General features: G+C 45.4%; 1 protein-coding gene across 2 annotated transcripts in view; it reads left to right on the top strand.

The window, feature by feature from the left end:
- Positions 1–13254, top strand: part of CXADR (CXADR Ig-like cell adhesion molecule) — a 56924-nt gene that overhangs the window by 21028 nt on the left and 22642 nt on the right. For both annotated transcript variants that reach the window (XM_040423222.1, XM_040423221.1), the window contains exons 2-6: positions 6127–6293; positions 6774–6972; positions 10310–10465; positions 10624–10746; positions 11046–11184. In XM_040423222.1, coding sequence (XP_040279156.1) covers positions 6127–6293; positions 6774–6972; positions 10310–10465; positions 10624–10746; positions 11046–11184 — 784 coding nt within the window. The remainder of the gene's footprint in view (positions 1–6126; positions 6294–6773; positions 6973–10309; positions 10466–10623; positions 10747–11045; positions 11185–13254) is intronic.

The following is a 13254-nucleotide window of genomic DNA, read 5'->3' as shown; positions in this document are numbered from 1 at the left end:
GCACCGTATTCTCCGGCAGTGGTGGCTGATCAGTGGGAATGTCGGGTGATGGACCCCCACCGGTCTGACATTGATGACCTGTCAATAGATCATCTGTATCATCAGTCCTTGAAAACCCCTTTAAATTCTAGTGACTGAATTTCCAGTCCATTCTTCTGTATGCGGTTGGTTCTGTAACATGACCTAAATGAAGCAGTTTCAGAAATTTCCGCAACACAACTGCTGTGTGTGACCTTATTCTAATAGATGTTACATAGAGAGAACCCAGCTGTACACATCTGCTTCTATCTGGAAGAGAAGGAGTTAAAGCTTGTGACATTTTTAGGCAATGCTTTAAATACGGATTAATGTGATTCATTGCTGAAGCTATTCCTGCTCCAATTAACTTCATCAGCGTTATGCTGGGATTACCGCTCTGATGCCGGAGCCGCACGTATGTCTTAGCGGTAATTAACCTGGTTCTCCAGACAACGGTGTCTTTCCCTAGAAGCCTGGCTCTATAACATATATATATATATATATACCTTTTTTTGAGGGGGAATGACATTTTAATTATTTTACTTGTTTCATATGAATGGGGATCACTCAAGCAATCCCCCCCCCCCCCCCTTCCTCCAAAAGAAAAAGTCAGCAGTAGATAAGACGCCCTGCATATTGCAAGTTTTGCAGAAATTTTCCTCACAAAGCTATATATCAATCTCCTCAGCTCCTCCTGCGCTATAACATGGGCTTAATAGAAAGATGGTAGAATCCCCATAGACTGCAGTAGTAAATTATTGCGATCTATGGTCTAAGTGATCGAATCAGGTTCAAGAGTCTAACTAGGGAAACTAAAAATATAAAAAAAGTAAAGGAGTTAAAGAACACGACCCATGTCAGTAACGGGGCCCCTGGAGTGAAGGCAGTCACACCGTACATGCGCAGGTGCTCTCTATTCACTGCTGTGGTAGTTCTGAAAATACTGCGCTTGGCTATTTTTGGAAGTCCAGTAGTGGTGAATGGAGAATGCACGGATCAAGTACAGCCGTGTCTCCATTCACCTCTATGGGGTTGACGGAAAAAGCCAAACCAGTGTTCGGCTATTTTCGGCACTACTATAGCGGTGAAGGGGGGTGGCTGTGCCTGCACGGTGTGCTCTCACTTCACGGGAACCTGTTGTGGAGAAAGGTGCGAGTCCTTTAGGTGGGAACCTCAACTGTCTGACATTGATGGCATATCTTAGATATATTATATACTATAAATGTCTAAGATTTGAATACCTCTTTTAAAGGCCATCTGTCAGCAGATTTGTCTGACACCGGCTGACCTGTTACATGGGCACTTGGCAGCTGAAGACATCTGTGTTGGTCCCATGTTCATATGTGCCCGCATTGCTGAGAAAAATGTGTTAATATATGCAAATGAGCCTCTAGGAGCAACAGGGGCGTTACCATTACACTTGGAGAGCGCAGTTTCAGAGATAGCTGAGCCTCTACGTTTTTTGAGAGGACCAGGAGCAGAGCCTCTAGGTGTAATGGTAACGCCCCCGTTGCTCCTAGAGGCTCATTTGCATATATTAAAACATAAATTTTCTCAGCAATGCGGACACATATGAACATGGGACCAACAGAGATGTCTTCAGCTGCCAAGTGCACATGTAACAGGTCAGCCAGTGCCATAGGTACAAAACTGCTGACAGATGCCCTTTCACTGGTTCTGAGATTACAATATTAATACCGAGCACTGTAGGGCATGTTTGGGAGATGTGATATCGCTTTTTTTATTTTCAGAGACTCTGCTCCATTCCCCCACTGTGCCCCCCGTTCTGTTTTGGCGCCCTGTATGCCAATTAATAGTATCGGTACAGGGAGGAGGAGTCTGCCCTGTTTCTCAATGGGCGTCGTCTTCTCCCCGGCTGTGGTGCGGTCCAGTCGCAGCGGAGAGCGTCACGGCCATTGAGGAAAAATGCTCACCTTCTCCCTGCCTGTGACGCTCTCCGCTGTGATTGGTCAGCTCACAGCCAGGGAGAAGGAGACGCCCCTTGAGAAACAGGGCAGACTTCTCCTCCCTGTACCGATGCTATTCATTAGCATATAGGGGCCCAATCTGAACGGGGCTAGTGGATCAGAAAAGAAAATTGCAATTTCACATCTCCTAAACATGCAAGGGATTGATATTGAAATCTCAGAACTGGCGAAAGGTCCTCTTTAAATTCAGATTTTACCCCATGCAAAAATGTCCAAACTATTAAAATATAAAAGTATGGTGAACGACATAACGGGAAAAGAACCAAAATACCTTTTAAAATTGCTTGTTTTTTTTCTCTCCCCCTGAAAAAAAATAAAAATCCCCCTGAAAAAAGTAATTTGTACCAATAACTACCACCTTTAGTATTGCCGTAATTATACTGACCCACAGAATAAAGGGAGCCGTCTTTTTTTTTTTTTTTTTTTTTCTGCTTAATCCACGACATGAAAATTAATCTCAAGAAAACAATGGTGGAGAATCTTTAGTTATGATATATAGTAAATAAAAAAAATACAACTTCTTCCGCCAAAAAAGAAGTCCTCGCATGGGCATGTGCACAGAAACTTTCTGGCTCTTGGAAGGTGGAGAGGACAAAACAAAATGTATGGCTTTAAGGTTTTTATGGTCAGAAAAGCCGTACCGCCCTTTCCCCTCCAGACTTGGATTTTTCTAGTAAATGGCAAAGTGAAAAAATATCCTCCGGAGGATTTCCTCTTTGTGCAGAGGCAGTTTTTCTCCCCCTGCTCGCTCTGCGGCCGCTCTTGGGCGTATTGTGTATTTTACAGGTTGCTCATTCCCCACCGCTGTGTACATAACCTGCACCTCTGTGATGTCACCTGTCATCGCTCTCGGGTTCTTTCACTGTCACAGAGTTATGCAAGTTGTCATCCTCTTCTGTCAGGCTACGAATATTTCAAGTCCAGAATGACTAGGTGACAACCAATATAGCCACAGGATAGGCCATCAATATCAGGTCGTTGGTACGAGCTCTTCCAGATTACACTGTCGTCTCGGCGGGGCAGTGTAACTACAAGGGCCTGTTTCATTAACTTGAATAGGATGAACACTTGTAATTACACTGCCGCTGCCAGCGAGGTGCTGCACAGTGTGATCCTGAAGAGGCAGCGGAGCTCATACGAGTGCCGCTTCTTCAAACAGCTGATCGGCTGGGGTACCGGGTGTCGGACCCCCACCAATCTTGAGGATAGGTCAACAGTATGTACTGGATGCACAACTCCTTTAAGAGCGGATTTGCATAACTTGTTCCCAGAATTCCTGAGGAGTGTTGCCTGGCCTATAAGATTCCTCACGCCAACCAGGAGCTCTCCATAAGGAGATACAGTATTCAGGAAAAATCTGGCCGTATAGAGGATATTTGGTTCTTTTGACTGCCTTGCCCAACCCGGCCTCCGTGTTCTCTGGACCTCCATTTTAAAGGCTTTATGAAAACAAAATATATACGACCGTTATTTAAGATAACAAATGCAGACCAATCAGCTCTGTCTGTGGTGTATTCATAGGATATGTTACAGAGGCCTGACAAGTGGGGTCCCATGAAGGAGAGATGGTAGGACATGGACGTTGCTTTTTTCTTTAGAGGTGCTTTCTCACCTGTTCCTCTAATTGACCTAGACTTAAAGGGAACCTGTCACCAGGGTTTTGTGTATAGAGCTGAGGACATGGGTTGCTAGAAGCCGCTAGCACATCCGCAATACCCAGTCCCCATAGCTCTGTGTGCTTTTATTGTGTAAAAAAAACGATTTGATACATATGCAAATTAACATAAGAGTCATATCTTACTTGTGTGACCAGAGAAGTCATATTTTCAAGCTTTGACTCATCTCAGGTTAATTTGCATATGTGTCAAATCGGTTTTTTTTACACAATAAAAGCACACAGAGCTATGGGGACTGGGTATTGCGGATGTGCTAGCGGCTTCTAGCAACCCATGTCCTCAGCTCTATACCCAAAATCCTGGTGACAGGTTCCCTTTAAAGGGGTTTTCTGGGCATAACATATTGATTATCTTTAAGATAGGTCATCGGTATCAGATTGGTGGGCGTCTGAGGCCTCGTTCACTTTCGTTTTTCACTGACGTGTGCTGTTTTTTCTGCGGACAGCACACGTACCCATTGACTTAAATGAGTCTGTTCACATTTCAGTATTTTTTTCAGTATTTTTTTCTGTCTTCATACACGTTCACACAGTGTGCAGTCTGACGCTCAGCATAAACCTGAAGACGAACTTTGTCGCTTCCCATCGCGCGCGCTGTGTATAGGGTTCCCACCACTTTCTCACATTAGTAAATCTAAATCGCAGCAAAATTCAGTTTCTTTGAATTTCTTTTATTACTCCGTTTTCTTGGTACATATAGTTGAACGGCAGTGTGTGAACGTTTTCGGCTCACGGGCCTTCATCAGACACTGGGCCGCAGTTGGGATGTAGGAGTCAAAAGTTCCTATGTAAGGATGCAACACCTAAATATCTATTCAGTGCTAGAGAGGAGAGGTGTGTCTTTAGCACTGAATAGTGCCCTGATATTTAGGTGTTGCATCCTTACATAGGAACTTTTGACTCCTACATCCCAACTGCGGCCCAGTGTCTGATGAAAGCCTGTGAGCCGAAAACGTTCACACGCTGCCGTTCAACTATATGTACCAAGAAAACTGAGTAATAAAAGACAAACTCAAAGAAACTGAATTTTGCTGCGATTTCTATTTCCTAACTCAGAATAAACCATTCCTGTCTTCCAAATAAGAGGACTGTTCTTTGTAGTCTAAGGGCTCTTTCACACAAGCGGATCCCGTGCGGGTAATCCACTGCGTGAAAGAGAGCCAAGCCCCGCTCCGATCAGGAGAGGCACAGAGAATTAACATGACTGATAGTGCTCCGTGCCCCTCTGTGATCTTTTTTTACTACAAAATCACGGTGGCAACTTTATCTCACCGTAATTTTGTAGCAAAAAGGTCAGAGCGGCACGGAGCACTATCAGTCATGTTAATGCTCCGTGTCTCTGCTGTCCAGAACGGGGCTTGGCTCTTTCACGCAGCGGATTACCCACACGGGATCCATTCGTGTGAAAGAGCCTTAACTTGTTTATTGGTCAACAGGTCGTACATATGTGATTGATTATATACGATTGATTGGTAAAACAGGATTGTTTGGTAAAAACTATAAGAATACAAATAACATGTATAAGATAGCAAGTACTATAACATTAACAGTCATCAGTAAAGGCACATGGTAAAATGGCTGCCTGTACATAAGATTGCATGGCTAGCTAACAGTAATAACTCCCGGAGTAACAATTACAACTAGCTAAACAGCTCTGCATAACATCATGTCCCTGAAACAAAGGTACCTCTCTCACCAGATATACTTTTACAAGGATGGTGGAGTTTGAGAAGGAGATATGCATAGGACAGCTCTGAACTGTGTCCTGGAGACTTCTTTCCCAGAATGCTTTGCACTCCCACAATGCAGTGCACCACCCACAATGCAGTAATATTGTAACAGGAAAAACAAAGTGTAATACAACTTAACACCGCTAGATGGTGCTATAACCACACTAAACACTTCAGAAATACCAAGACTGAGGCAGACGTGATCTGTAATGATTTTTTAACCCTGCTTGGCAGAACAATAGGGCAGTAAAAAAATAATCACGAGGACATGCACTACTTTGATCTGTGATGTGGACCAAGCACGCCCATTGAATTCTACAGGTCCATGAAAATCATGGCATCCGTGTTGTGTCCATGTTGCGTCCGTTTTTCAGGGAAGACTAATAAGGAGATTTTTTTTTTAATTAATTTTTAGCCGAGCAACATCTGTGAATTACAGATGACACACGGATGGTAAATACGGACCAACAATGGATCCTTCACGGACATCTTCACAGATGAAACACAGTGGAGCTAAACTGATAGGGGGAGTTTCTGGCCATGAAATACACGGCAGATCTTGACACACAATCCACCATGTGAACATACCCTAAACCGTGTATAGAGCGTGAACACTGCAGTGCTCTACACTGCATAGTGGCCGTTCTCAGGTACTGCAGCACAGCTCCCATTCACTTGAGTAATTCTCACCCATGTCCTTTTTTTTTTTTTTCAGCCTTTTTGAATGCTTTAGATCTTCTTCCATCAGAAAAGAGGTTTGAAGGGATCCAAGGTGATAAAATAACTCTGGATTGCAAGTTTACTGTACAGCCAGACGATACAGGAACCCTGGATATTGAATGGTTCCTGGTGGCTCCCGATGCCCAACAAGCTGATAAAATGGTATGTATGTGCCTTCTGCACATTGTGGGTACCCCACAATAATAATCATCCCCGGAGGAATTTGGGTACCGCCATTTCTTACCTCTACTGAGCCCAGCGGACCCCATTATAAGTAAGCAGGGTTCATGGAGTGCCACTTTGTGCAATGGACGCAATATGGTTTTTGTCCTAAATCGTTATATATCCCTTTTATTCCGCTGTTCATGGGGGTTCTAACTCATTGCCCCCTCGTACACACACACATACTATTGGACTCCCTATCTTTGTTTCATCTCTGATGCTAGAATTTACTGAAAATTTAGGGAGAGATTAGAAGATGAGAACATGACACTGTGGGGGTCTGGAGAGGGTATGTGCATCTCAGTATCCAGCAGATGGGGCTCTAGGTGATAAAATACACTTGTCTCAATGTTTTATTATTATTTGCAGTTGCTGCTTTTTTATATTCTTCTAACTTTTTTTATTCTCTTTTTAAATCAGATAATTAGTTTCACCGGCGTGCTGTATCCTCAGGATGGGCCGCTGAAGGGCAGAGTTGATTTTGTGTCCCCTACTCCTGAAGAAGGTGATGCGTCCATTATCATCTCTAATTTGAAGGAATCAGACTCTGGTACTTATCAGTGCAAGGTGAAGAAGCTCCCAGGGGTTCAAAACAAGAAAGTGGCGCTGAATGTCTACGGTAAGTTATATCGAGCTCTGCAGCAATGCTGCCTCTTAGTCGCAGATGGGTATGTGTCTCCACATATTCATCTTCTGCTTTTCAAGACTTGAGGCTTTCTCCTAGGCCAGGTAACCCAGGTATCGGCATGGGTCCATGTACAGCCTCGGTTTAAATTTTTTTTTAAATGGGTAAAATATTGCTTGAGAAGTCTTGTAAGATTAGCACTTGGTAATATTCATAATCTCTTGATTTATAATGATCCGCTCAAGGAAGATTATCTTGATGGTTTGAAACATGGGTGCAGACTTGATACAGCCAGACCGTAGATCTCACCTGCCATTAGTGAGATCTTTCCATCAGAGTCCTGGAAGTACGTTCTCCTGGTCTGAATGTATACATGCTTGTAGTTACAGGGAACCTGTCGGCACACTTTCGGCCTCCAAACCTCCTGGAGTATCTTAAGAGGCGGCTCATGTTGTCCTAGGTGGTGGTCTTATATTCTTCTGTCTTGCAAAAGCAGCAAAAAATGCCACTAATCAGCTTTCGAAGTCAAGTTTGCTTGATGTTTCCTAGCACAGGCAATGTTATCCCATGACCTCTCCTTGCCTGTGCTAGGGATTGTCCGTCATCGAGAAGGGGCACAGCAAATTTTACTTCATGCAAGAAAACGCCAGAGAACTGGAAAGTAGATATTTTTTAAGTCTCCAGAGACTTGATCAGAAGGAATGGTCACCCAGTCCTGGTGTTTTTCCAGTTAGTTCAGCTTTGGGAGAAGCCAGAAATAGATTTGTTTGCCTCCAGGTCCAACGTTTTTCTCCCTAGATCCCAGGGATTTCCCAATAGCAGTAGATGTTTTCCTTCAGTCCTGGGCCTGAGGTCTGTCTTATGGTTTTCCTCCCCTCCAGCTGATTCCCAGGGTTTTGAGGAAGAGAAAGGAGGACAGGGTGAGAGTCATTCTAATAGCTCCTTTCTGGTGCCGTCGAGCGTGGTTTACGTGGCTCCGTGTACTGTCTGCAGCGGTCCCTTGGATTTAGCTGGAAGCACCGGATCTTCTTCAGCAGGGTCCTATAGTTCATCCTCAGGTGAAGGGTCTACACCTGGCATGGCTTTTGATTGGGGATTGTTAGAGGACTTTCTGACTCTGTATTCTCCATGTTGCTGATGAGCAGCAAGCCAGTCACTTCCAATATATATGCTGTTCCTGTTTTTTTTTTTTTTAGTGGCCATCACGTCGGCCAGGAGGATAGAGGAATTGCAGGCTGTATCTGTTAACCCTCTTTATACTTCTACCCAGGAAGAAAGCATTGATCTTAGACCACACCCAGCTTTTCTGCCTAAGGTGGTCTCTGGCTTTCATAAATCTCAGGAGGCAGTACTTCCCTCGTTTGGAACAGTCCTAAATCGCAGAAGGAAAGGGAGTTTAAAGCCTGTTTTAGACGAGCGTGTCCTGTGCGGGAATCGTGTGAGTGTGATTCCTCGTTAGGGACACTGCTCGTTTCTCAGGAGTGCCCTGCATCATGATTTTATAATGCTGTGGGTCTCTACATGACGTGTATCTACAGAATTAGGCTCCATTCACACATCCGCAAAATGCGGAACGGTATTGCGGACCCATTCATTTCTATGCACTTCCGGGTCCGTAATTCCGATCCCAAAAAAATAGAACATGTCCTATTTTTGTCCCAAATAGTGGACAAGAATAGACATTTTCTATTAGTGCCTGCGATATGCGGAACGCACATTGCCGGTTTATGTGTGAATGGACCCTTATACTGACATATTGCTGTTAGTATAATTCTGTAAAAGTAAGGTGAGGCAGAGACACACAGCATTATAAATCAATATAATGCTGTGTGATCCTGAGAACCCAGCAGTGTCCTTAATGGGGAATCACACTTGCACACGGAGTGTCATTCCCACACAGGGGACACTCGTCTGAAAGAGCCCTAACTGTCTAGATGTGTCTTGGACGAGACTGCGGAATGGAGGAGATCTTCCCTTTTTAGTGCCGTTTCCAGACCCGTATAGCTGAGAAAATCGGCTAGTAAATGTTCCATAGCTAGATGGATTAAACAGGCTATATGCTTAGCTTCTCTCTCCGTGTAGAAGCCTGTGCAGACGACAGCCCACTCCACTAGATCAATTTCCACGTTTTGGGTCATGGGTGAAGGGAAAAAGGTATACTTACTGGTAATTAGATTTTCCGGAGCCCGTGACAGCACCTTTCTAATTCCCTCCCACTTTGTGTTCCTTCTTGGATGTCTTTTTGTTGAAGTGGCCCTGGGTGTGCAGTGAAAGTAAGAAGCAAGATTTCTATACCTCGAGGAGCATCATAGAAGCTTATCTGGATCCCTGAAATGTGGATCTAACCCTGTTGATGACTTCTCTTCTCTGTAAGCCACTAAGGATGGTGAGAGGCGCTCTGCCTTTCTATATCTGTGGGTTTCTTGTCCTGGGAGGTGGACCCTCTCTCCCAGTGCTGTCATGGGCTTTGGAAAATGATTTGCCAGTAAGTATAGTTATCATATTTAGCTTCTTCCGGAAGACGGGAGAACAATATAGGAGTATCATACAGGACAGGAATCCAGTAGCGTTCTGACAGATCCCGATTAAGAAATCAGTCTTCCATTGTCAGGCTGGGACGGTGTAGTCCATAAATGTCTGATAGCTGGGGACCCCCAGGTATTGGGGAACAGGGGTCAGCTGGCTTAGCTGTCTCCTAAATGTGTTCTCCAAGGTTTTGTAGAATTTGTCAGGACAGTGTAAAATGAATGTGTCCTTTGTTCCCATGACTGCTGCAGCTAATCACTGGCCATGTCACGGGACATGTGAATGTGACGTCATCAGTACAGGCCTGGTGTGGACAGGAGCAGTAATGCAGGGCTTTTTTCAGGTGTATTTTTTATTTTTTTTACACTGCCCACTGCTCCCTGACAAATTTTTACAAAATCTTGGAGAGCCCCTTTAGTGTTTTCCATTGACTTCACTGAAGAGTGCCACAGATGTGCAGATTGCCATTCTACCAATTTACCAGTGATTTGTGGCATATCATTTGGTGGGAAAAGAACCTTTTATAATGGAAAATTATGACCTGTGGTCTGAAAAATAATCGGGAGTAGGTGATGTGATTTCCATCAGAACAGAACGGGGCAGGATCTTGCTCTAGTCCCGGCAGGGCAGCGCCCTCACAGATCCGGGGGCAGCTGGGTACTGGGGCAGGCATATGCTTGGTAGATGCCTCTAATCGTGGGTTTTACATTTACCGATAAGCTGGGAAAACCTCATTTGATTCGGCTTGCACAAAGTGACCTAGATCGCACTGGTCTCTGAACTCAGTATTTCTTTATGTTGACAGTCAAACCTGCAAGGACACGGTGCTTTATTGAAGGCAAGCAGGAGATAGGGCAAGATCTGAACCTCAAGTGTCAAGCCAACGAGGGGTCCTCTCCGCTCACCTACACCTGGCAAAAAATCAGCGGTCTGGAAAAGCTCCCAGCAACTGCAACGTCTGGTAAGTCCTGTGGGACCTCGCGCAGAAGAACCAATCCTTCTACCATCCAAGCGTCCATCTTTCCATTTCCATGCTCCCATTGCGGCGCTCTGTACTTCTTGTGAACACGGCAATACCTAAAGAAGTTTTTGACTCCTCTTCATCTTTGCTTCATTTAGATGTCACTGGAGGGATACTTCATGTAAAAAATGCTTCTCAGGAGTACAGTGGTACATACAGATGCTCGTCTAAAAACAGAGTGGGCACAGACGAGTGCCTCGTCATCCTCAATGTTGTGCCCCGTAAGTATTCACTTTTGTTTTACTCTGCAGTCATATCCTGTACCTTTACCCTGCTGCTGTCACTGGGCCTTGCGCACACCAAGTGTGTCGCCTCAGAGCAGGTTTTGCTTAAGATAATAAGTGGATTTGGCTGATGACCACCGTATGGCGGTTCGACATGCACCCCCTCCCCTCTGTCAGCTGCAGAGCCACTGGCTTGAAAAGAGGTTTATAGTATGTGGTTGGAAGATTACAAGGCGAATGCTGGCACTAGATGATAAATCGTACCTTTCATGACCTGTTTGCTTTGTTCTCTCCAGCTTCAAATACAGCAGGGATTATCGCCGGAGCAGTCATTGGGACCTTGTTGTTCCTTATTGTGTTGGCAATTTTGATCTTTTTCTGCTGCAGAAAACAGAAGGAGAAAAAATATGAAAAAGAAATGCAGCATGAAATCAGGTAAAAGCGTTATTGTGATCAGAGCCTGTCTCTGCTGAACGCTCCCAAAATGTGTGTGGGAGAGGGGGGGGGGGGCGGCGGCGGACGGGGAATGAAATGTGTGCTTTAAAGGTAGTCAATAGTGCTGAATGATGAGCATACGTTTTAAGGGTTTGTCCTACAGCCTTAGGTCATGTTCAGAGGTGGAGGCGTGAAATCTGAGCATGGTGCCATGTTTAAAATTCACAGCTTTCGCCTTCGGGCTCATGATACAGCCGTTAGTGTTTTGGGGTCTGCAAATCGCGGATCTGCAAAACATGGATCTCGGTTGTGTGCAAGCTGCCATTTTCACTTCAATAGGAATATCCTATCCTGGTATGCAAAACAGAGAAAACAATGGAACGGACATTCGGATGCGGACAGTACAACGTTTGCTTTCTATTAAAATTAATGGATCTGCATCCGATCTGCAATAAATGTGGATTGGATGTGGACCAAACATACGGTCGTGTGCATGAGCCCTTCTTGTGTAGAAAAGCCGTGGATTTTCAGTGGGTTTCACCCTTCAGGGTACGCTCACACATGGCCTTTCCGCAGCAGAATTACACGCAGAAAATCTGCAGCGCTTATAGTAGCAGCGACGTGGATGAGCTTTTCATACGGTGGGGATTTTAAATCCACGTCATGTCCATGTTGCTGATATCTGCCGTGAATGTTGCACTTTGCAATGAAGTGGTTGAAATCTGTGGCAAATATGATTTGGTGCAGGTTTTGCCATTGCATGGTTAGGTCAGGACTACTGCACATTGCATGGTTAGGTCAGGACTACTGCACATTGCATGGTTAGGTCAGGACTACTGCACATTGCATGGTTAGGTCAGGACTACTGCACATTGCATGGTTAGGTCAGGGCTACTGCACATTGCATGGTTAGGCCAGGGCTACTGCACATTGCGTGGTTAGGCCAGGGCTACTGCACATTGCGTGGTTAGGCCAGGGCTACTGCACATTGCGTGGTTAGGCCAGGGCTACTGCACATTGCGTGGTTAGGCCAGGGCTACTGCACATTGCGTGGTTAGGCCAGGGCTACTGCACATTGCGTGGTTAGGCCAGGGCTACTGCACATTGCGTGGTTAGGCCAGGGCTACTGCACATTGCGTGGTTAGGCCAGGGCTACTGCACATTGCGTGGTTAGGCCAGGGCTACTGCACATTGCGTGGTTAGGCCAGGGCTACTGCACAATGCATGGTTAGGCCAGGGCTACTGCACATTGCATGGTTAGGCCAGGGCTACTGCACATTGCATGGTTAGGCCAGGGCGACTGCACATTGCATGGTTAGGCCAGGGCTACTGCACATTGCATGGTTAGGCCAGGGCTACTGCACATTGCATGGTTAGGCCAGGGCGACTGCACATTGCATGGTTAGGCCAGGGCGACTGCACATTGCATGGTTAGGCCAAGGCTACTGCACATTGCATGGTTAGGCCAGGGCTACTGCACATTGCATGGTTAGGCCAGGGCTACTGCACATTGCATGGTTAGGCCAGGGCTACTGCACATTGCATGGTTAGGCCAGGGCTACTGCACATTGCATGGTTAGGCCAGGGCTACTGCACATTGCATGGTTAGGCCAGGGCTACTGCACATTGCATGGTTAGGCCAGGGCTACTGCACATTGCATGGTTAGGCCAGGGCTACTGCACATTGCTACATGTAACGTGAGCTTACCCTTTGATCTCCTCCTCTTTTGAAGCATCAGGAGGGTTGATGACAAAGGTGAAAATGTAGTCCCTTTTCTGGTGCTTGTTCACACGTACCCCAAGCTAACCACAGGGTCAGGATGGGTTGTTGCTCATATCGGTCCCATAATCCAATGTTTCCTTGGTTGTAGAGACTGTATAGAGATGACGTTATCCCTTCATTTCCTTGTGTATGACTAGCTTTCATCATGCGTTTAAGTATTTAATATTGATGACCTATCCACAGGATGGTCATCAGTATGTGATCGCCGGCGCCCTCAGCTGTTTGAAGAGGCTGCTGCGCTCTGGTCACTTTACTAAGCAGACGCCATCTATTGTATGGTGGCTGTG

Source organism: Bufo bufo, chromosome 3, assembly GCF_905171765.1.
Source record: "Bufo bufo chromosome 3, aBufBuf1.1, whole genome shotgun sequence".
In the NCBI taxonomy this organism is placed as follows: domain Eukaryota; kingdom Metazoa; phylum Chordata; class Amphibia; order Anura; family Bufonidae; genus Bufo; species Bufo bufo.
The sequence above is the reverse complement of the archived record's forward strand: the minus strand, read 5'-3'. Positions and strand labels throughout refer to the sequence as shown.